A 25,198-nucleotide genomic window follows, 5' to 3' on the forward strand; every position below is an offset into this window, starting at 1 on the left:
TTGAAGACCGCCATAATATAGAAGAAGAAGAAACAGAGCATGGTATTTTATGCGACAGGAACAGAGATATTAAGCAAAGGAGGAGATAGGAATCCCATTAGTCAATGGATGGAGGAACGTATAACGCCCCACCCAGCAGACTGTCGATCAATTGTGTTCACGTTGTCATGCTGCTTTGTGCGGTTGCTAAGCTAATGGTCATGTAATAGAGTACCACAGTATGAGTCATAATACCCATGAAACCTAGCGGTCAAACAGGGAAATGGTTCCAATAATTTTTTCACCATTCATTTTCCCCATAAGGGATTTTAGAAACACTTTAAACAAGGGCTGTGTAGGCTTACCCTGGCGTAACGTTTTGATAACCGTGTAAATCTCTCTAGGACAAGGTGACTTTTATCGATATATTCACCTGTATTTACCCCCCAAAAATGAAATGCTAATTAACTGCTAATGTGGCTATCATAAAGAACTACAAATGCCATGATGATCTGGACAAGACAGCCGAATTGAGGCAAAAGTAAGAATCTCTGGATTAACCATCTAATGTTAGCTAAATGTAGTAATGAAAAAATTGGCAACATTTCTTTAAATGGACAATTCTGTGAACTGTCTTGTGCAAGTTTTAAATTGACACAATACCTGTTAGCAAAGGTGTCAGCTAGAGATGACGTGCAGGAGCTTGCAGGGATTTGTAGTCTTGCACGAGTAAATAGAGCCTAATATATTGATAAAAGTCACCTTGTCCGAGAGAGATTTACATCGTTATCAAAACGTCACGCCATGGTAAGCCTACATGAAACACAGCCCTTATTTTAAGTGTTTCTAAAATACCCTATGGGAAAAATGAATGCTGAAAAAAAACCTATTGGAACCATTTCCCTGTTTGACCGCTAGGTTTTATGGGTATTATGACATCTCCACTGTGGGGCTCTATTCCTTCTCAAAGTCAGGGTATGAATCAAGAAAGTGTCTATTTTCCTCGAAAGTGCGTAATGTCACGATTCCAAAGCTATACAATATTACATATAGCAAGTTAATTATCTCACATCTCTGAAAAGATTTGTAATGTTGTACTTCTTGTCGACGAAATTCATGCTAATGTTGAATTTTTGAGCTAGCGCCCAACTGACTCCCATTCCCTCCTTGAAGGAGAGCTCTCCTTGTCACAGAATCGCAATGGGCGATAATACGATTCCAATGTAGTTTCCTATCTCCTCAAAAGTACCTCTGAGGGGAATTAATTTAGTGTTACACCCGGAAACAGAATAGTTGTAGTTTTTTGCGTTTACTGCTGATGGAGCTAGCGGTGTTGTGGCGGGTAAGATAATGTGTTGTTTTGTAAACTGATATTCACCAATTAATTTTAACATAGTATTCGCCTTGTGGGAAATTCGTTTGTTGAAGTGTTGTCCTGTTGAGAAGAATTTCCAGGCTAGTAGCGAAGGCAGTTTGTTAGCTACTTAGCTAGCTAGCTTAGCTTGCTAGCCGTCATACCACAACGACAGGCGCTATGAGGATGCCATTGCCACTGACTGATGCCATGGCCAACACCACTCACTCAGTAACAGCTAACATTTGTCAACTGAAGCTAACTGTATGCAAACGTCTGCATACATACTACCTCTAGCTAGCTATGTTACATAGCGAGGTCTGATGGCTAACGTAAGTACTTTACAGAAGGAGCTGAGCAGAAAAGTATTGACATTTAGCTTTGAGTGTTAGCTAGTATTAGTAGGAGTAGCTAGTGTCCATATGTGTACAAAACATAGTGTGCGTGTCATTCCTTGCCCTCATCCAATCTGAGCTGACAACTGGACAGGTAAAATCGAATTATCTTATACTTACTAGCAAGGATATTCTATTCTGCCATATGGCTTCCCCCCATCTTGTTAGACCAGTGCAGATCAAAGGGTCCAGAGGATAGCTCAGCTGGTAGAGCACGGCGCTTGTAACGCCAAGGTAGTGGGTTCGATCCCCGGGACCACCCATACACAAAAATGTATGCACGCATGACTGTAAGTCGCTTTGGATAAAAGCGTCTGCTAAATGGCATATTATTATATTATAGAGGACACAAGGATAGGGAGACACTTTAGACTAGTGATACATGCCCACCATAAACTCTTTCCATGGTTGTTCTCAATCAATGTCATAGATGGTACTACATGATGAGTCTGGTCCGCAAACGCAAGTCCAGCTCTCTCAAAGGCGGCCCTGCCAAGTCTATTAGGACAGGGCAACTACAGTCTACTAGAACACCAGCATCCCACAATGCATCATCACCACTCACAACAGAGGCCAGTGCCATCGTTACCATTTCCAAGGAGGAGAGAGGCCTGGAGATCCATGGGACATCGTCGCCATGGAGACGGTCTCCCAGGTTCAAGAGTCATGGCCTGATTGGCCAGGTTCCCAGCCCAGACCTTCTTGTTGCTGATGGTAAGTAGAGGAAAGGGAGAAGGGGGCAAAGGAGAGTAATTCTCACTTCACATTTAGCTTTTAATGATACGTTTTATCTATGTTTTGTGCCTCCTACCTAAGCAATTGATATATAGGTAAATAAGTGAGGGTCTTGGATTTGCAGGATCTCCAGGTCAGGTAGAGAATGAAGAGGAGGCTGTCCAATGCAGCCCTGTACAGTGCCCCCCTCAGATAGAAGAGGATACAGACACAGACCTGGTCATCACTATGGGTGAGGAAAACCTATATCTATTAACTGGCCGCCCTTAGCAATTGATCCTGAAACAGTACTCACATCTTGTATAAAACATGAACAAGGTAAGGAACGGTGCACAAAATGACCTCCGAGCAGGACCTGGTCCACAATTGATCCAGAAGTAAGCTCAGCTAACCATTTTCCTTTTATAGCATGAGAAAAGCATACTGTAGGAGCTCAAGACTGACTGACTCTCTCTCTTTCTCTCTCTCTTGCTCTTTCTTTCTGTTTCTCTTTCTCTGTCAGATGCCAGGCAGGGCGGGGGACACAAGGGCAACAGGAAGAAGGGACGAGTAAAGAGGAAGAGCGCTGCGGACGGAGAGGTGGGGGACGGACAGCAGGAAGGGGCCGGTCCAGAGGTGGAGATTGACAGGGAGCTGGACCGTGAACTAGAGAACAAGTCCAGACAACACAACTTGACCACGGCCAACGTCCGCAACATCATTCATGTGAGTGCAGAGAGGGGCCGATGCACCACTCATTATGACCCTACCCCTAAGTCACTCATAGCTGCAACCTAGCCAATGTTCCTTATGCAGCTAGTGTGGACTGTAGATTTCCTACAAAAACAATTTGCCTAAAACATCACATACACATAGACTGACAGACAAATACAGACAGGCTAATTGTAAGCCTGGTTTTAAACCTTTTTGACCTTTGACCCACAGGAAGTGATCACCAATGAGCATGTGGTGGCCATGATGAAAGCAGCAATCAATGAGACAGAGGCCGTGCCTGCCTTTGTGAGTGTCAACCATTGCATTTCCATGTCCAAATGAATACTTTTCCAGTTGGTTTCAGTTGAGAATTGACACGTTCAAGTCTCTGTGTGCATTTTCATTTAACGTCTTTCTCATCTACCTCTTAGGAACCCAAGATGACACGTTCCAAATTCAAGGAAGTGGTAGAAAAAGGAGTGGTGAGTTCACTGCCTCTAGTGTGTACGTTTTAGCATACATTTAGATTTGTCATGTTATGCTATTGAGCCTCTTGTAATTACATTTTTGTGTCATTTCAGGTAATTCCCACTTGGAACATCTCACCCATTAAAAAGGTCAATAAAGAGAAGGTAAGGGAAAGGGATACCTAGTCAGTTGCACAACTGAATCCATTCAACCGAAATGTGTCTTCTGCATTTAACCCAACCCAATCAGAGAGGCGCGGGGGGCTGCCTTAATCGACATCCATGTCATCGCCGCCCGGGGAGCAGTTGTTGTTGGGGGTTAACTGCCTTGCTCAAGGGCAAGACGGCAGATCTTTCCCCCTTGCCTTCTCGGAGATTCGAACCAGCGACCTTCCGGTTACTGGCCCAATGCTCTTAACCGCTAGGCTACCTGCTGCCACCATCAATTGTCCTGCTACTGCTATTAAAGTAGTATCAAACACTCAATACTTGACTGGAAAGTATGGCACGTACTGGAAAGGGCTGAAGTGCTTGTCTGTTTCTTTCCCTTCATTTTCAGTCTCAACAGTTTGTAGACATTCAACTAGCGGAGGAAGACTCCTCTGATGAAGAGTACTGCCCCGACGAAGAGGAGGAGGACGAGACAGTGGAAGATGTAAGAGATTCATAGGATTTGACTGTGTCTTGTTGTTAGCTTGAGGCCTGAATATATATATATATATATATATACACACACACACAGTGGGGAGAATAAGTATTTGATACACTGCCGATTTTGCAGGTTTTCCTACTTACAAAGCATGTAGAGGTCTGTAATTGTTATCATAGGTACACTTCAACTGTGAGAGACGGAATCTAAAACAAAAATCCAGAAAATCACATTGTATGATTTTTAAGTAATTAATTTGCATTTTATTGCATGACATAAGTATTTGATCACCTACCAACCAGTAAGAATTCCGGCTCTCACAGACCTGTTAGTTTTTCTTTAAGAAGCCCTCCTGTTCTCCACTCATTACCTGTATTAACTGCACCTGTTTGAACTCGTTACCTGTATAAAAGACACCTGTCCACACACTCAATCAAACAGACTCCAACCTCTCCACAATGGCCAAGACCAGAGAGCTGTGTAAGGACATCAGGGATAAAATTGTAGACCTGCACAAGGCTGGGATGGGCTACAGGACAATAGGCAAGCAGCTTGGTGAGAAGGCAACAACTGTTGGCGCAATTATTAGAAAATGGAAGAAGTTTAAGATGACGGTCAATCACCCTCGGTCTGGGGCTCCATGCAAGATCTCACCTCGTGGGGTATCAGTGATCATGAGGAAGGTGAGGGATCAGCCCAGAACTACACGGCAGGACCTGGTCAATGACCTGAAGAGAGCTGGGACCACAGTCTCAAAGAAAACCATTAGTAACACACTACGCCGTCATGGATTAAAATCCTGCAGCGCACGCAAGGTCCCCCTGCTCAAGCCAGCGCATGTCCAGGCCCGTCTGAAGTTTGCCAATGACCATCTGGATGATCCAGAGGAGGAATGGGAGAAGGTCATGTGGTCTGATGAGACAAAAATAGAGCTTTTTGGTCTAAACTCCACTCGCTGTGTTTGGAGGAAGAAGAAGGATGAGTACAACCCCAAGAACACCATCCCAACCGTGAAGCATGGAGGTGGAAACATCATTCTTTGGGGATGCTTTTCTGCAAAGGGGACAGGACGACTGCACCGTATTGAGGGGAGGATGGATGGGGCCATGTATCGCGAGATCTTGGCCAACAACCTCCTTCCCTCAGTAAGAGCATTGAAGATGGGTCGTGGCTGGGTCTTCCAGCATGACAACGACCCGAAACACACAGCCAGGGCAACTAAGGAGTGGCTCCGTAAGAAGCATCTCAAGGTCTTGGAGTGGCCTAGCCAGTCTACAGACCTGAACCCAATATAAAATCTTTGGAGGGAGCTGAAAGTCCGTATTTCCCAGCGACAGCTCCGAAACCTGAAGGATCTGGAGAAGGTCTGTATGGAGGAGTGGGCCAAAATCCCTGCTGCAGTGTGTGCAAACCTGTTAATTTGCAAATGAATTACTTACAAATCATACAATGTGATTTTCTGGATTTTTGGATAAAAATTACAGACCTCTACATGCTTTGTAAGTAGGAAAACCTGCAAAATCGGCAGTGTATCAAATACTTGTTCTCCCCACTGTATATATATATATTTTAAATCATGCATTGTAAGGCATTCATCATGCTTACGGAGTCATTGTTGTAGTTAAATAAGCGAAACAAAGTGTTTCAGCTTTATGACCTTTAGAATGCCATAGATACATTATGCTTGTATATTTCAATACTTTAAATAGAAAATGTGTTGTGTTTCTATGTATCTCTACAGTGGGGAAAAAAAGTATTTAGTCAGCCACCAATTGTGCAAGTTCTCCCACTTAAAAAGATGAGAGAGGCCTGTAATTTTCATCATAGGTACACGTCAACTATGACAGACAAAATGAACTATGACAGACAAAATGAGAGAAAAAAAATCCAGAAAATCACATTGTAGGATTTTTTATGAATTTATTTGCAAATTATGGTGGAAAATAAGTATTTGGTCAATAACAAAAGTTTCTCAATACTTTGTTATATACCCGTTGTTGGCAATGACACAGGTCAAATGTTTTCTGTAAGTCTTCACAAGGTTTTCACACACTGTTGCTGGTATTTTGGCCCATTCCTCCATGCAGATCTCCTCTAGAGCAGTGATGTTTTGGGGCTGTCGCTGGGCAACACAGACTTTCAACTCCCTCCAAAGATTTTCTATGGGGTTGAGATCTGGAGACTGGCTAGGCCACTCCAGGACCTTGAAATGCTTCTTACGAAGCCACTCCTTCGTTGCCCGGGCGGTGTGTTTGGGATCATTGTCATGCTGAAAGACCCAGCCACGTTTCATCTTCAATGCCCTTGCTGATGGAAGGAGGTTTTCACTCAAAATCTCACGATACATGGCCCCATTCATTCTTTCTTTTACACCAGGGGTGTCAAACTCATTTTAGCTCAGGGGCCACATGGAGGAAAATCTATTCCCAAGTGGGCCGGACCGGAAAAATCATGGTATATATAACTTAAAAACAACAACTTCAGATTGTTTTCTTTGTTTTAATACGATCAACATACAACATAAAGCTGGAGCCTGAGGACAGTGTGTCCAAAATAGTACAAGCACAACATCACTATTAATCATAAAACACGTCAAGTTTATTTGAAAATTCTAAAGAAAAAGAACACACAAACACACAATGCCTCAGTGATTAACAGAACTGTTTCACAGATCACAGAACTATATCAGGGTGTCATTTCTCAGGCAGAAATGTAGATAAAAATAATGAAATCCTGTTCCCCAAACAAGTGCAAGAACCACAGAGTCAAGAATAGGTTAAATATACAAATAAAATCAATTAAAAACAATAGCACATCAACATAAAAACATATAAACATAAAGCTGGAGCCTGAGGACAGTGTCCAAAAGCACAACATCACTATTAATCACAAAACACCTCAAGTTATTTGTAAGTTCTGAGGACAAAGAACACACAAACACACAATGCCTCAGTGATTAACAGAACTGTTTCACAGATCACAGAACTATATCAGGGTGTCATTTCTCCTTTTTCATTTTCTCCTGAGTGGCGCAGTGGTCTAAGGCACTGCATCGCAGTGTTAACTGTGCCACTAGAGATCCTGGTTCGAATCCAGGCTCTGTCGCAGCCGGCCGCGACCGGGAGACTCATGGGCGGCGCACAATTGGCCCAGCGTCGTCCAGGGTAGGGGAGGGAATGGCCGGCAGGGATGTAGCTCAGTTGATAGAGCATGGCGTTTGCAACGCCAGGGTTGTGGGTTTGATTCCCACGGGGGGCCAGTATAAAAAAAAAGATGTATTCACTAACTGTAAGTCGCTCTGGATAAGAGCGTCTGCTAAATGACTAAAATGTAAAAATGTAAATTTCTCAGGCAGAAATGTAGATAAAAGTAATGGAATCCTGTTCCCCAAACAAGTGCAAGAACCACAGAGTCAAGAATAGGTTAAATATACAAATAAAATAAAATCAATTAAAAACAATAGCACATCAACATAAAAACATATAAACATAAATCTGAAAGCGTTGCTCAAACTCCCGTAACAGTCCCGTTATTTTATCTTTGAACCGCTTCATGTCTGCCACATGTTGGGTCGCGCGCACACATTTTTCTGACAGGGGAAGTGAGCTGCATCACCACCGGCAAGTTGCGTCTCCCACAATGACAGCTTCAACTTGAAAGAACGTATGCTGTCATAATACTGCGTGACAACTTTGTTGCGCCCTTGCAGCTGTTTGTTCAAGTTATTCAGGTGCTCTGTAACATCCACCATAAATGCAAGGTCCGGCATCCATTCTGTGGAATGAAATTCTAACACTGGTTTGCCCTTTTCTTCCATGAACTGTTCAATTTCTTCTCGTAAATCAAAGAAACGCCTCAGCACAGCACCTCGGCTTAACCATCTTACCTCAGTGTGGTATGGCAGGCCATAGATGTGGTCTTTCTCTCTGAGAAGGCTGTCAAACTGACGGTGATTCAGGCTTCTGGATCGGATGAAATTAACAGTTTGGATGACCACCTTCATGACGTTATCCATCTTTAATGACTTGCAACACAAAGCCTCCTGGTGCAAAATACAGTGAAAAGTCAAAAAAATCACGTCCTCCATTTGCAGATTGCACTTTCTCTCTGAACTTTGTCACAACGCCTGCTTTTTTCCCGATCATTGAGGGCGCACCATCTGTAGCCAGGCTGACAGCGCGGGACCAGTCCACTCCGACCCTGTCCAGCGCGCCGACGAGTGCGGTAAAAATATCAGCTGCTGTCGTTGTATCTGTCATCGGCACCAACTCCACGAACTCCTCGGTGACGGTCAATGTGTCATCAACTCCGCGGATGAAAAAATGGCCAGTTGTGCAACATCTGTAATGTCCGTGCTTTCATCAATTGCAACCGAAAACGCAATAAATGCCTTTACTTTTTGCTTCAACTGGCTGTCCAAATCCACTGAAAGATCGGAAATCCTGTCTGCAACTGTGTTTCTTGTCAGGCTGATATTTGCAAAAGCCTGCCGCTTTTCAGGGCACACAATCTCCGCTGCCTTCATCATGCATGTTTTTACAAATTCACCCTCACTAAATGGTTTTGAAGCCACTGCGATTTCATTAGCAATGAGGTAGCTAGCTTTCACTGCAGCGTCACTGATGTCTCGGCTGTGAGTAAACACAGACTGCTGTTTCTTCAGACCCGCCAACAGTTCATTCACCTTCTCTCATCTCCGCTGTCCTTGAAAGTTGTCATATTTGTCGGCATGAAGACTCACATAGTGGCGACGAAGGTTATATTCTTTCAGCACTGCAACATGCTCTGAACACACCAAACATACAGCTTTCCCATTCAATTCCGTGATTAAATAGGATGACCATTTTTCTTGGAACACTCTGCGTCCACTTTTCTTTTTTTTGACAGAGACATATTGGGGCAATGAGGGTGCCAAAGCACATAATGTTAAAAGTAGAAGCCGTAATATATATCGCGGGCAAAACAAAGTAGCTCATTGGCTGCACGTGCTTGACCTACTTGCTCTGTCCCGGTATAAACAGTTTGCTTGCTTAACACAATTGCTATTGCGCCATCCAGTGGACGCAATTGGAACAGCAGTTTATTTTATTGAAAAATTGCAGCGCATTTTTATACTTTACCTTTTTATTTTATTATTATTATTATTATTTTTTTAAATTTTAAAAAATCATCTCGCGGGCCGGATTAAACCCGTTTGCGGGCCTGATCCGGCCCGCGGGCCATACGTTTGACACCCCTGCTTTACACGGATCAGTCGTCCTGGTCCCTTTGCAGAAAAACAGCCCCAAAGCATGATGTTTCCACCCCCATGCTTCACAGTAGGTATGGTGTTCTTTGGATGCAACTCAGCATTCTTTGTCCTCCAAACACGACAAGTTGAGTTTTTACCAAAAAGTTCTATTTTGGTTTCATCTGACCATATGACATTCTCCCAATCCTCTTCTGGATCATCCAAATGCACTCTAGCAAACTTCAGACGGGCCTGGACATGTACTGGCTTAAGCAGGGGGACACGTCTGGTACTGCAGGATTTGAGTCCCTGGCGGCGTAGTGTGTTACTGATGGTAGGCTTTGTTACTTTGGTCCCAGCTCTCTGCAGGTCATTCACTAGGTCCCCCCGTGTGGTTCTGGGATTTTTGCTCACCGTTCTTGTGATCATTTTGACCCCACGGGGTGAGATCTTGCGTGGAGCCCCAGATCGAGGGAGATTATCAGTGGTCTTGTATGTCTTCCATTTCATAATAATTGCTCCCACAGTTGATTTCTTCAAACCAAGCTGCTTACCTATTGCAGATTCAGTCTTCCCAGCCTGGTGCAGGTCTACAATTTTGTTTCTGGTTCCTTTGACAGCTCTTTGGTCTTGGCGATAGTGGAGTTTGGAGTGTGACTGTTTGAGGTTGTGGACAGGTGTCTTTTTATACTGATAACAAGTTCAAACAGGTGCCATTAATACAGGTAACGAGTGGAGGACAGGGGAGCCTCTTAAAGAAGTTGTTACAGGTCTGTGAGAGCCAGAAATCTTGCTTGTTTGTAGGTGACCAAATACTTATTTTCCACCATAATTTGCAAATAAATTCATAAAAAATCCTACAATGTGATTTTCTGGGAAAGAAATTCTCAATTTGTCTGTCATAGTTGACGTGTACCTATGATGAAAATTACAGGCCTCTCTCATCTTTTTAAGTGGGAGAACTTGCACAATTGTTGGCTGACTAAATACTTTTTTCCCGCACTGTATATATATTGAAATGAATGTATTGAACTTTGTGTGTGTGTTGTAGACATTTCAGGAGAGTGACATGGAGAGCACGGCCTCGTCTCCTAGGGGAACCAGAGGAGGCTTCCACAGGGGAATACACACACAGTGGGACGACGACCGGAGCTGCAGCCCCATGCAGGTGACACACACACTCTTCAATACAATTTTTTATATTTGTATTTGTACCTCAGGCAATGTATATGTAAAAACATTTGTTTTTACATATACAGGTCCATCGCAGCAGGTCCAGACACTTGAGGGCGGAGGTGGTCCCCATGGGCCCTCCCCCTCCACCCCAGCCTTCCTCCTCTGGCCCCCAGGGCTCATCTACCACCAGGGCCCCTCCAGAGTTCAGCTTCCTGGAGAAGCTCCATGCCGTGGAGGAGGAGCTGGCCATAGGTCCCATCTGCCTGGACCCCTACCAGGTACCAGGGCGATTTCACGCCAGGATAGGCCGAAAATATTTTTGCTATCTTAGATTGTTCTGGCAATTCTCACATAGAAACTTCATTGGGAGGAATGATATTTCACATGCTTTTTACATTTGTATCACTATTTTTTTGTTGGGAAAATCATAATGAAAGTGGCCATTTTAGGCTCTTTTTAAACCTATACTGTACATGCCTCCTGTAAGACCCTATGATTTGTGAAACGTACATGATACAGACAAACTCTTGGTGTCATTATAATCCTTATAGTGTGCTCTAAAATGTGGAGTATGTCTAGATTCTGAAATACAATTTTTCAACATTATAATTATTAATATCTCAAATAACCTAATTGATTTTGTTCATTGTAATAATAATAATATGCCATTTAGCAGACGCTTTTATCCAAAGCGACTTACAGTCATGTGTGCATATATTTTTACGTATGGGTGGTCCCGGGGATCGAACCCACTACCCTGGCATTACAAGCACCATGCTCTACCAATTGAGCTACAGAGGACCACATATGTAAGACATATTGTTTGGAACAATATACTCTACAAGTACATCACATTTCCAGAGTGGGCTCTCTGCTAATTCTGAAGGTATGATTTGTTTTATGAACACCACCAACACAGTAAATCGGAAAATGGATTCAAAGGGAACTCCCTCTGCTGGAGATTTGCTGAATGTGCAATCCTAAAGGAGGGCTGTGATTGGTTAATGACCTAAAATGTCAAATTCTATGTATAAAATGGGTCATACCTTCAAAAGTACCAGAGTCCACTGGAAATTTGACGTGTTTGAAGAGTATATTGTTCCAAACAATGTCTAAAAATAAGCTAAATCAAAAAGGTTTCTTTTGCGATATTGATATTTTGTATGTATAATCAATTAATGTGCAAAATACAGTCGTTTTTCAGAATCTAGACACTACATATTTTATAGCACACTAAGGAGTATAATGACACCAAGATGTTGTCTGTATCATGTACAGTTCACAGGGTCTTACAGGAGACATGTGTAAGTCTAAAAAGGGCCCGAAATGGCCACTTTCATCATTATTTTCTCAAATGGTTTATGATAAAAATTAAAAAAGCATTCCTTCCTCCCTTCCTCCCAAATAAGTTTCTATGTGAGAATTACCAGAAAAATCTGAGATACCAAAAATATTTTCGCCCTATCCTGCCGTGGAATCGCCCACCACCCACACCAGACAAGCACTTACAGTGGGGAGAACAAGTATTTGATACACTGCCGATTTTGCAGGTTTTCCTACTTACAAAGCATGTAGAGGTCTGTAATTTTTATCATAGGTACACTTCAACTGTGAGAGACGGAATCTAAAACAAAAATCCAGAAAATCACATTGTATGATTTTTAAGTAATTAATTTGCATTTTATTGCAAGACATAAGTATTTGATACATCAGAAAAGCAGAACTTAATATTTGGAACAGAAACCTTTGTTTGCAATTACAGAGATCATACGTTTCCTGTAGGTCTTGACCAGGTTTGCACACACTGCAGCAGGGATTTTGGCCCACTCCTCCATACAGACCTTCTCCAGATCCTTCAGGTTTCGGGGCTGTCGCTGGGAAATACGGACTTTCAGCTCCCTCCAAAGATTTTCTATTGGGTTCAGGTCTGGAGACTGGCTAGGCCACTCCAGAACCTTGGGATGCTTCTTACGGAGCCACTCCTTAGTTGCCCTGGCTGTGTGTTTCGGGTCGTTGTCATGCTGGAAGACCCAGCCACGACCCATCTTCAGTGTTCTTACTGAGGGAAGGAGGTTGTTGGCCAAGATCTCGCGATACATGGCCCCATCCATCCTCACCTCAATACGGTGCAGTCGTCCTGTCCCCTTTGCAGAAAAGCATCCCCAAAGAATGATGTTTCCACCTCCATGCTTCACGGTTGGGATGGTGTTCTTGGGGTTGTACTCATCCTTCTTCTTCCTCCAAACACGGCGAGTGGAGTTTAGACCAAAAAGCTCTATTTTTGTCTCATCAGACCACATGACCTTCTCCCATTCCTCCTCTGGATCATCCAGATGGTCATTGGCAAACTTCAGACGGGCCTGGACATGCGCTGGCTTGAGCAGGGGGACCTTGCGTGCGCTGCAGGATTTTAATCCATGACGGCGTAGTGTGTTACTAATGGTTTTCTTTGAGACTGTGGTCCCAGCTCTCTTCAGGTCATTGACCAGGTCCTGCCGTGTAGTTCTGGGCTGATCCCTCACCTTCCTCATGATCATTGATGCCCCACGAGGTGAGATCTTGCATGGAGCCCCAGACCGAGGGTGATTGACCGTCATCTTAAACTTCTTCCATTTTCTAATAATTGCGCCAACAGTTGTTGCCTTCTCACCAAGCTGCTTGCCTATTGTCCTGTAGCCCATCCCAGCCTTGTGCAGGTCTACAATTTTATCCCTGATGTCCTTACACAGCTCTCTGGTCTTGGCCATTGTGGAGAGGTTGGAGTCTGTTTGATTGAGTGTGTGGACAGGTGTCTTTTATACAGGTAACGAGTTCAAACAGGTGCAGTTAACAGGTAATGAGTGGAGAACAGGAGGGCTTCTTAAAGAAAAACTAACAGGTCTGTGAGAGCCGGAATTCTTACTGGTTGGTAGGTGATCAAATACTTATCTTGCAATAAAATGCAAATTAATTACTTAAAAATCATACAATGTGATTTTGTGGATTTTTGTTTTAGATTCCGTCTCTCACAGTTGAAGTGTACCTATGATAAAAATTACAGACCTCTACATGCTTTGTAAGTAGGAAAACCTGCAAAATCGGCAGTGTATCAAATACGTGTTCTCCCCACTGTATAATGGCTCCTGCTAGACCAGCGTTTCCCAAACTCGGTCCTGGGGACCCCAAGGGGTGCACGTTTTGGTTTTTGCCCTAGCACTACAGAGCTAATTAAATTAATAAACTAATCATCAAGCTTTGATTATTTGAATCCCTGTGCTAGACACAACCCATCAATGCGGTGCTCATAGATTTAAAATGGAATGCAATAGAAATGCGATTTTACACAACTTTGCACTGGTAACCTCCTGCTTTTGCTCTCCCCCTACCCCTCTCACAGCCACCCATGGCGGACGGTCTGATGGCATGTCGTACTCGCTCCAAGAGGCCCCTCCGGGACGTCCCCATGGGCCAGCTGGAGGCAGAGCTCCGCGCCCCCGACATCACGCCTGATATGTACGGGTGTGGCTCCGCCCCCGAGGACCGCGAGTGGACCCACTGGCTTCAGGGCATCATGACATCTGACATGTACAACGATGGTGAGGGGGTGGAGCGTATGCGCGCTGCTCAATTCCAAATCCACCCCCAGCAACTACCCTCGACAGCTAGTGTAGATGGGACATTCTCACGAAGCTGTCAAAAAACAAAACTAATTCTCAAGTGTCATTTTTCACAAAATGTCCTCTTGAATCACTGAGACTATAATTACATAATTATATGCATTTGACCAACATTTCCACAAATGTCTCATTACTGTAACAGTCCAAAAATAACAAATCAATATTCCTAATATTTTTTGAACATTGCTTCCCTAATGAAAAGGCCTGAGTTAAACATAACACTGAAAATAAAATAACATTTTACTTTTTCCCAATTTGATTTCTTTATCCATTTCTGTAATGAGGTCAAGTGGGGTAAAAGGGGTGTTTTGAGAATAATAACCTCATTCTGAAGGCATATAAGCAAATACGTTTACTTGTGCTCATCTAAGGACTACTCTAGATCAGGGTTTCCCAAAGTCTGTCGTGGGGCCCCGCCGGGTGCACGTTTTCGTTTTTTGCCCTAGCACTACACAGCTGACTCAAATAACCAACTCATCATCAAGCTTTATTTGAATCAGCTGTGTAGTGCTAGGGCAAAAACCAAAACGTACACCCGGGGTGGCCCCAGGACCTACTTTGGGGAAACCCTGCTCTCATGGAACCCTGTTGGTGACATACTCACTCTTGCACACAAACTCTTGCACTCTGTTCCTCTTTCTCAAATGTTATTTTTCTTTTCAGAGGAAGGCGATGATGATGACGACCCTGAGTATAACTTCCTGGCGGAGATCGACGAACCCGACGTGGAGGATTACCGCAACGACCGAGCCGTCCGCATCACCAGTGAGTTACCTAGGGACGGAGCTGCCTAGCAGCCAAGAGATGGAGTCAACTTATCTAGGCTGTGACTGTCAGGCGCTGACCCTCATCTCCCATTTTTCATGATTTTTTTTCAGAAAAGGAAGTGAACCAGTTGATGGAAGAGTTGTTTGAGACTGTAAGAGATTCTGTGTTATGTTTGTTTTGTCTCTTTCTCTATCCCTCTGAACACCCCCTCTGTATATGTCCCTTTTTTACCCCTCTGTTTATGTTGTGTGGTTGTCTATGTGTAGTGTATTTATCTCTCCCTGTGTGCTCCAGTTCCAGGATGAGCTCACTGTTCAGGAGCAAGACGAGGAAGGACACGAGGAAGAGGAGGAGAGGGAGGAAGAGGCACCTGCCCTAGGGACGCCCACCTTCAACACACTGACAGATATCCCGTTAGTATACCCGCACACTTATGCACTTCATATACACACAGTTCTGCTGTTGTTTGGTACACTCTGCTGCAGGAAGTTTTGGGGTCAATTGGGGTCATTTAATTCCATTGATCAAATCAAATTTGAATTACATTTTCATTTACATTTTCGTAATTTAGCAGACGCTCTTATCCAGAGCGACTTACAAATTAGTGCATTCACCTTATGATAGCCAGTGGGACAAATATGTGTAGACTAACAGTGAAATGCTTATTTACGGGTCCTTTTCCAACAATGCAGCATTAAAGATACAAAAAAATTGAAAATAGAAATTGTGACACGAGGAATAAATACACAGTGAATAATGAATTCGTAGTCAGTTCAAAATGTAATTCTGTATATTAATGTCAACCTCTAAACACAACCTTTATACCTTCAACTCACCCACCAACCTTTATACCTTCAACTCACCCAGCCAGTGACATTTTTTCAATCTCCAATCACAACCTTCATACCTCTGAGTGACAACTTTCAACCTCCTCTGATTTGACCGCTGTATAGCTGACCCAGTTTGACCTTTGATCCCAAGGTTGGGGGACCCCATGGCGGAGGTGACGGCAGGGAGCTACCGTACGGTGAAGGAGCAGCTGGCCGCCATCCGGCGTCGCCGGGCCCTGCTGGAGAGCCAGGGCCTGTTGGCCCCCAGGAGCCTCGTCACCAAGCCCCGGGAGCCCCCACCTCCCTTCACCCCCACCCTCTCCCACCGCCAGAGACTCCAGCTGCAGCAGCAAGTCCAGCAGGTCTAGGGTCCTTGTCTTTGTGTCAGAGTTGGGGTTAATTCCACAAATTCAATCCTAATTAAATTCCCTGTCCCTGTAAATTCATTTAATTCAATTCAAATTCCAGGTCAGTCTTTGAATTCAGAGATAATTGAATACCTCTCAATTCCAATGTTAGCTAAATTCCAAGAATTCTATTCCCAATTAAATATTATCCCCAACAATTCCACAAAATCGAATTCAATTCCCTCAGGTTTTCAGGCTGATCATGTCACTGTTCCGACAGCCTAGCTATACTGGAAATATTGGAATACATGTTGAAATAATTAAAAACAAATACTGCAGTCAATTTTTTATACTAAGTGCATTAATTCCATTAACTGGGAAATTTACAAATATTGAATTTCAATTCTAAAAATGAAATGTTTTTACAAATTCCAATCCAAAATTCCAATTGAATTAAATGCTAATTCTCCACTTCATGAGTGAATTCAAATTAAATTTCAAATTAAATTGGAATTGACCCGAACCCTGCTTTATATTTAATTGAGCTAAATCAAAACCTAGGTAGTAAAATCCTGGTCAAGCTTCCACAATTAAGATAACCTTTGTTTGTTTCTCGGTCGGTAATGACTGTATTTTCCTCTGTCTGCAGCACGTCCAGCTCCTGACCCAGGTCCACATGTTGACCAGCCCGGTGGCTGCACTGCAGAGTGAAGCTGCCACCACCAAGCAGTTCCTGGTGAGAGAGAAACCTACTGACAAACACACTTTCACTGGTGCCTTTATCGACACTAACTTATAAACATACTCTCATTCTCTCTGATACTCCCACCATATCTCTCTCCCTTTCATCTCTCTCTCTTAAAATATATATAGTTAATGTAGTCCTTCCCTACCTCTCTGCCTCAGATGGAGTTACAGATGTTTGCCCAGCGTGGGGAGTTGACCCAGGGCCAAGTGGAGCCAGGCTTCACCAGTGTGTTCAGAGCCTGTAACCTACAGGGGGCACTGTCACTACTAGAGGAGCTCTCACTGTCCCCAATCCCTTACCAAGAAGCCCCTAACGAGCCACGAACATGCAGGAGAGGTAAGCGTGCGCATGCGTGCGTGCACGAGTGCTATGATGATAGTCAAATTGATGAGGTAAAGACTACTTCTGATAAACGTGTACTCCATTTAATTACAACATACCCGTCTCAATTGAAAATATTTTGACTCATTCAGGATGTAGGCCTAATTCATGTTTAATTAATCTTTCTCACACTAACTGGTTCATTGTGTGTTGCCAGTCCGGAAGTATCCGTCGATGCCCCCCCAGCTGGCATGGCTGTTTGCCACGCGGCCGGTGTTCCTGTACCCTGAGCTACTGCCCCACGTCAGCCTGGACCCAGCCCTGCATTCCGCCTGCTCCGTCAGCATGTTCACCGCAGGAGAGGACTGGTAAGAATGACCTATTATAATGACTAAACGTTATAACCTAATTTAATGCCCATATTGGATCTGATTTCGCATAGAATGCCCATGTTATACTGTATATGCTCTGTTAAATGCACACCTTGTCCTAAACAAATTTGTTTCCGTAGTACGTAAACTCGGAATCTAAATGAATTTGATTTTTGTATGCTTTTTTATGAGTGTTAACAACTCACTGACAAATAAACTAAGTCCGTAGGCTGAGTCCTTTGCTCTTCGCTATTTTGTTTTTTCAGCCTGATCGTCCTGGGCCTGAGGAACCTGGGGGCGACCCTCCAGCCCAAGGAGCTGCTGTGTCACTACCTGCTCCGCGCCAAGAAGGTCTCTCAGCTCCGTGACCACATTGTGATGAAGTGTAAACCCACCCATCCCAACAACGTCATCAAGGTAGGACCCGGATCTACAATTTCTATACAGTATTGCTAAAGTGAATGTGTTAGTGGGACTATTTATAGTTTGGGATAGTGCACACACATTTTTCTAAATTACTTGTTTCTTTAACTTGGACCTGTTCTATAGGCCAGGAGAGATTACGATCCACACTCTAGATTTGTCAACATAGCCATAGCCACTAACATTAACTAATACTCAACCAACATTAGTGTTGACCATGAACAATAAGAACGAATGGACCTCAAAAAGCACCTCTCCCCACGTCTTTTTCAGGCCTACCGGCTCCAGAAGGTGGTCCAGCCCATGCCAGTAGCCTGTGACCAAGTGATGCCGGGTGACCTGCACCCGCCAGTGGACAGAGAGGAGAGAGCCATGCCCGGATGGCTGAAGGTACCAACTACACTTAGAGTACTACTGCCTGATCCCAATCACAAATCAACACTTAGGATAGTTAGAAACTATATTGTTGGCCACCTAGCATTCCAATTTTCATAGGGGAGCTTCCACTGTATTGCAAACACTTATTGTCAGATCTGCTAACAATAAAGATTTTTTCGGACTGGAAGTTTGTTTGTATCGGTGAAGATAAGATAAAAGTCAACTTTGTTTGGATAAAGGATGAAGTTTCAGGAACCAACTAAATAGTTAATATTGATTTAAATAAATGTTCTATTCCTACAGGGAAGTTTGCCTTATATCTACGAGGCAATCGAAGACCTCAACAGCTTGCCGGATACAGAAGCCATGTCGGCCTGTCAATCAAAGAAAGCCCCACTCATCACGCTTCTCTTCAGTTCCTCCAGAACCTTGGACTACAGCTTCCCAGCCGCGACTCGCTACCCGCCCCAACTCCCCGACAACCTTTCATTCCAGCGCTGTGGCTTCAGGCGCTGGCATCGTCCACCAGCCTGTGACCTCTCACTGTCCCTGGCCGTATCGCACAGCGCCACCCACAGTCTAGAAAGTGGAACTACACACTCAGAAAATAATTCCCAGACTGGTGCTGTGATTCAGCAGTGCATGGCCCACCACAAACTGCAACCCATCCAGCCTGCAACATCCAAACCTCCTCTTCTTCAGCATCCCACCAAACCTCATCTGAAACAACCCCTCAGGCCTCAACCCAAACTTTCCCAGAAGCCCCTGCAGGTCATTCTCAATTTGCCTGCCCCAGTGGCTGTCCTTTGTCCCGCCCCTTCCGCCAGGGTATTGGCCTCCCGGTTGTCACATTCTGCTCTATTGGCCAAAGACCTGGTTGCTCGGAAGTTCAGCACATTCGCCAACCTCCGCAGGCTGCCCAGGCTGCTGCCAGCTCTTCCACCTAACAAGAAGAACCCTCCGCAAACAAACCTGAATACCGTGACCCTTAACAGTGATGCAAACCTCCTTTTGTTTTCCCATATGAATAGTAGAACAGCCTCAACTAGTACCGAAACCCAAACCTCTGTCTCTACTACGATTCCTATCGAACAATTCAAGGCCAAATCCTCCAGGACCAGCCGGCGGGTGACGAAGAAACCCAAAAGCAGCCTGAAGAGTGAGGGGCAGCCCCAGCCTTCAGCCTCCCGGGAACCCCCTGCACTGGACCAGGCTCTGACCCTAGACGACTATGTCACAGTTGTAATGGAGGAAGAGGAGGTGGTGAAGGGAGAGGGGGGAGATAAGGAGAGGGAAGAGAAAGAGGACTGTGGCAGGGAGGATGGGGATGATTTTGGAATTCCCCTCCTGGCCCTGTCGGAGTCCTCGGCCAGTCCCCCGGGGAGCGTTGACTCCATTGACCCCATGGAGGAGTCAGAGGAGGGGCAGGAGATAACGCTGACCCTATCGCCCAGGCCGTCGGGTATGTGGGACGGAGGGAGAGAGGATGACGAGGCAAGGGGAGTCAGAGATCAGGAGGTAGAGGAAGTGATGTCACCAGCCTCCGAGGAGTCCACGTTGTCCGTGCCAGAGCTGGAAGTGAGTGAAGTCATTCCACACGTTGATATTACAACATATTAATCAATTTTATTTACAAAGTGCTTTACACATATCACACATCTCATAGTTTTGGTTTGTGTGTTATCTTTTCTTGTAGGAGACGATGGAGAAACTGTCAGGGGGGAGGTCAGAGGACTCGGAAGAAGGCGAACGATCATGCACACTCTCAGGTTAGCATCCCGCCTATCTTTAAACACCACAACATGGAGGGACACACACACGTTTTTTCCACTAGGATTTTTTCAGCAGCGGTGGCAAAGTTAGCAAAGTGGGGGTGGTCTTCCTGGGGTCTTCCTGCGCAGGGCGGAGGATGGGGTCTTCCTGGGGAATATAACTATATTATAAATAAAAATATATATATATATTTTTTTTTGCATAGTGTCGGCCACAATTTGCAGTGGCAGCTGCTGCTAAATGCGTATGGGGGGGAACACTTCACATAGCATTGATATATTTCATAAACCTATTCCTTTCAGATTTCTACAAAGTCCTAGGGGTCTATTTGGAATTTGGGAATCCTCCTGCTCTTCTCCCATCTAACCACACCTGCTGGATTTGATTTGTCCTTCCCAGGCTGCCGTAGTAGCACCCCCAACCCTCCCAGCTCAAAGCACGAGCAGCATCACACTGGAGAAGTTGGCAGTGAGGGGAAGTCCAAAAGCCCAACAATCCTCTACGACGATGACGACGTACTCGACAGCGACCCCCTGAGGGACAAGAAGGAAATAGCCTTCGCTCAGAATTATCTCAACAGGGTAAATAGTAATTCATTTTATTTATAAAGTGCATTTCTCGCACCCAAGGCACATAAAAGGCTGCAAAGGCTTTGGGCTACATTTTCTGTCTGATTAATACCCCTTGCATTGTGTGAAGTTGGCCAAAATAATCATTTGAAATAGACTGGGGTGGCATTCAATCCGAAACCACATCGGAATAAGGCAGCTTGCGATTGCATAAACAACTGTTGTTGCAGTTCTAGAAAGGTCTGGAACTCACCTTTCTGGTAAAAATAGTTATAAATTGCTGAGATGTACTCACTTTGAGGACACAAGCTCAAGTACATAGTACAAACATGACTTTTCATATTTTTCTTATTCAACAAAAGTGGGGCAATAGGGCTGGAAATGACAAAAAAATGCTTTCTAAATATAGAAACAAATTATAAACTACTTACTAAAAGATTTCACCTTAGAACAGTAAAATAAATATGATCATACTTAGTGACAGTACAATATTGGCACAATTTCATATAACTGACGACAGATATTTCTTCTAAACAAATCAAATCAAATTGTATTTGTCACATGCGCTGAATACAACAGGTGTAGACCTTACCGTGAAATGCTTACTTACAAGCCATTAACCAACAATGCAGTTCAATAAATAGATTTAGTTAATATTTTCTTAAATAAACAAAAGTAAAAAATTAAATAAAAAGTAACAAGAAAATTACATAACAATAACGAGGCTATATACATGGGGTACCGGTACCGAGTCAATGTGCTGGGATACAGGTTAGTCGAGGTAATTTGTACATGTAGGTAGGGGTAAAGTGACTATGCATAACAGATGATAAACAGTGAGTAGCAGCAGTGTAAAAACAAGGGGGGTCAGTCAATGTAAATAGTCCACTGAGCGGCGCAGAGACACCATTCAAATGTGTGCAGATTCGTTACAACTGCAGCTTTAAGCATGAAGTCCATCTGTGACCAAGAGAAAGTGGTCTTGTTTAAATTCTATGACATTATGTAGTATTTTTTCATGTTGAGAGCTCTAAATCTGACTGAGAATATCACCGTGAGATGAAACCACAACTGTTGTATTCGCTAGACTGTCCCCTTTCATATACCGTCTCCCAGGCTGGGCTCAGTCACTCAAAGGAAGAGCAAATCGATTATTTGTCTGGATAGGCCAGAAAATGTGACACGTCACTCCTTATGCAAATGTCCCTATATAGGGGACTTAACAGCTAAGAAGTTAAGAAATCCTTAATCCTACTGCAAATATAACTCTTGCTCTCTATGACCAGGTGTGCCATGCCCTGCAGCAGGTGCCGGGGCGCGTGGAGGAGTTTCTGGAGGTACTCTATGAGTTTGAGCAGGATGGAGATAAGCACACCTCTGTGGCACTCTTCACGAGGCTAAAGCCTGTTCTGAATGAGTGGCCGGAGCTGCTCCGAGACTTTGCTGCCTTCCTCCATCCCGAACAAGCCCAGGAGTGTGGACTGGTATGTGCTGGCTTGGCCTTCTATTCACTTTGTAAATACACACTTTGAAACTTGTCCATTACGTGTGTGCGCACACGTGCATGCTTTTGTTTGTGTGTGTGTGCTTTCATCAAAACTAAAGCCCACTGGTCTGTTATTTGTGTGTGACAGACGGTGCATAGTCTTATTATTCCTTCTCCTCCTCCCCCTGCCGTAGCTCGCAGAACAGCAGGCATTTGAGCGTAGCCGGCGCTTCCTGCGACAACTGGAGCTGAGCTTTGGGGAAACCTCCTCGCACTACTGCAAGATAGTGAGCGTCCTTCAAAGAGGCCCTACTCTCAGTCCTGCTGGCATCAAGGAGGTGTGCTAGGGGATGCTACATTGATTTCACATTCACATGAGCAGAATGTTCTACCTTTGCCTTGGAAAACGGCAATATAACATAATATCAAATCTAGCAAAGCAGATGGGATTGAAATATCATAGTGGAGGTCCATTTATTTATCAGATTCGATAGGTAGTATATTAGAACATTATATGTCTCTTTCTCTGTCTTTCAGATGAAAGCTCAGATGGCTACCCTTCTCCGAGGTCACACCCACCTACAGGGGGAATTCTGGGGGTTTTTCAACGAGCTCCACGTACGGCCCTCGCTGCGGTGTCAGACTGAGAACAGAGGCTGTGGTGATGTGACCAACACAAACTCCATTTCCCGGAAGTCAGCAGCAAATAAACCTAAGAGATGCCAAGGTCCTAAAACCCCAAAAGCCAAACAAGAAAGGGAGGATGAAGTGGACGAGGAGAAAGAAGGGGATCGCTCCAACCGCCCAGTCTGTGCCAAAAACATCTCGCTTACACCCAGTGGAGAGAAAGTCATCCTCTGGACCAGGTTAGAGCCATTGTCCTCCTGTTGTATACTCATTTAAGGAGTGGGATGCAAAGTGGATTCTACCATTCTGGTATATTGTCAAATAGATACTTCGCAATACAAATTATTGTATTCAATCTTGTTTCGTTATTGTTATTTTTTAACAGGGAGGCGGACCGTGCCATCTTGACCGCCTGCCAACAGAAGGGAGCTAATAAAAGCACTTTTCAGGCCATCTCCACCCAACTAGAAAACAAAACAGCCAATGAGGTGGGAGTACCAAACCCAGTTCCATTTCTACCCCTTACCACTTCCCATAGCCCCACTATGGGGCTGAAAGAACAGGATAGCAATGTGAAGGAAACTGCTAGTTTGGGTAGAACCATCACCATGTTACTACCTATTTAGATCTGTGAAGGGCCACAGAAGGGCCAACAGCTAGACCAATGGGTACTAAAATGGAACTGGGTCTGTGTGTGATTTAAGATGATTCCTTTGGCCATTTTACCCTTCTATCCCTTCACTGTAACCTTCCTAAACATGTCTCCTCTAGGTTTGCGCCCGTTTCCAGGACCTCATGCGCCTGTTCCGTTTCTCCACCCAACGGGTCTGCTCCGATGAGATTAGTGACACAGAGCAGCCAACCAGCAGCAGAGAGCCAGAACCGGACTGAACTGGACCCAACACCAGGGCTGTGTTCAGCGGGGCACAATGTGGAACGTTCAAATGGACATATACTGAGCGTGGCCCAGGGGAAGAGTTCTGTTATAACAGTCAGCTGGACTGACCTGAGAGCAGTCCAAGCTACAGAAAAGGAGGAGCACTTGATTTAACAATCTCTGAATACTTGGCTGGGACTGTATAAGAATCTCTGACTCAACACTATAGGGGACTGCAAAGACGTTTCCCTTAGATGTCACTATATGGGTCCACTAATGAGAGGATTCTTTACATTTATGTGCTGGTGTGCATTAGTGTAATGTGCAGGCCACATGAGGTTCCTGGTGTTATGAACCATTTAGGTGGGAGGAGGTGCAGTAAATGTGAAGTACAATTGTCTTGATTGTATAAAGGAGTCAATGATTGGAGAATATGTAAAAGTGGTCGTGGTGCCTTGGCTCCACATAATATTTAGTGTGCTGTTGAGGGGATTTCAATGAAAATGGACACATACAGTAGCACAATCATGTTGAAATGATCAGCTGAAATGTAAATATTTTGTTAAAGGGGAAAACGGGTAATTGATTGCCAACAACCAGGGCAGGCCCCAGGCATAAGCGACATAGGCGGTCGCCTAGGGGTCTCAACTTACTGTTACTTACAACTTACTATTGAGAGTTAGAATAGTAGAATACACAAGGTGCAATTTCGAAATTTGGTTGTGCATCAGCAGTTTTTCTCATGTCAGTCACTAAATTAGCCATGTCCGCTAACACTTTTTTGATTGGGTTGGGGGCTGGCTAGACTAATTTACCATTCTTGCCTAGGGCCCCCAAATGGCGAGGGTTGCCCTGTTGCCAACTACAAATACAGTTTGCCATTCTGTTTTGTAATGCATCTACTGGTCTTACATGGTGAGTGGGTGGGAAATTGTGTATATTTGAATGAAATGTACACATTTGTTTTACAGAATAAAACAATGGTGCCTTCTCTCCAGTTTGTTGGAATTCTTATTTATACTATTTGATGTCTGTAAATTGATGGCGTATATTTGGGACAGGTGCCATGTACAAATAAAAGGTAACTTGTACTGTATGAAGCCAGTCATGTGTGATGATATGGACATTGGTTGTACTATGATTGACAAAGTTCTTCTTCTGTGGGTTTTATGGCAGACTACATCCAAAAGTTGTATTGTAGCCACCAACTGGACAATTTGAAACCAAAAAATAAATTTAAATAAATAAATCCATACTTAAGTGATCCTAACAAAAATAGTATATTGCCCAAACAAACAACTCCCACTTCTTCCTTCTTTTAGTTCTCCATATCTCCCTTCTCAGGC

General features: G+C 44.1%; 1 protein-coding gene across 1 annotated transcript; it reads left to right on the forward strand.

Annotated features, from left to right (window-relative positions):
* Positions 1-1,296: 1,296 nt before the first annotated feature.
* On the forward strand, positions 1,297-24,844 carry LOC311120524 (GON-4-like protein). Its single transcript, XM_084157858.1, has 28 exons — positions 1,297-1,321; positions 2,159-2,442; positions 2,588-2,695; positions 2,966-3,168; positions 3,388-3,462; positions 3,588-3,638; positions 3,738-3,788; positions 4,183-4,278; positions 10,554-10,670; positions 10,762-10,956; positions 14,055-14,253; positions 14,998-15,099; positions 15,213-15,253; positions 15,397-15,515; positions 16,084-16,294; positions 16,929-17,015; positions 17,186-17,363; positions 17,566-17,716; positions 17,986-18,136; positions 18,416-18,532; positions 18,824-20,098; positions 20,217-20,289; positions 20,693-20,874; positions 22,149-22,346; positions 22,543-22,686; positions 22,886-23,214; positions 23,361-23,463; positions 23,747-24,844. Exons 2-28 carry the CDS (start codon positions 2,169-2,171, stop codon positions 23,864-23,866), a joined length of 4,950 nt encoding a protein of 1,649 aa, XP_084013984.1. The 5' UTR covers positions 1,297-1,321; positions 2,159-2,168; the 3' UTR covers positions 23,867-24,844.
* Positions 24,845-25,198: the final 354 nt, after the last annotated feature.

Source organism: Coregonus lavaretus, assembly GCF_964263955.1.
Source record: "Coregonus lavaretus genome assembly, chromosome: 3".
Classification (NCBI taxonomy): domain Eukaryota; kingdom Metazoa; phylum Chordata; class Actinopteri; order Salmoniformes; family Salmonidae; genus Coregonus; species Coregonus lavaretus.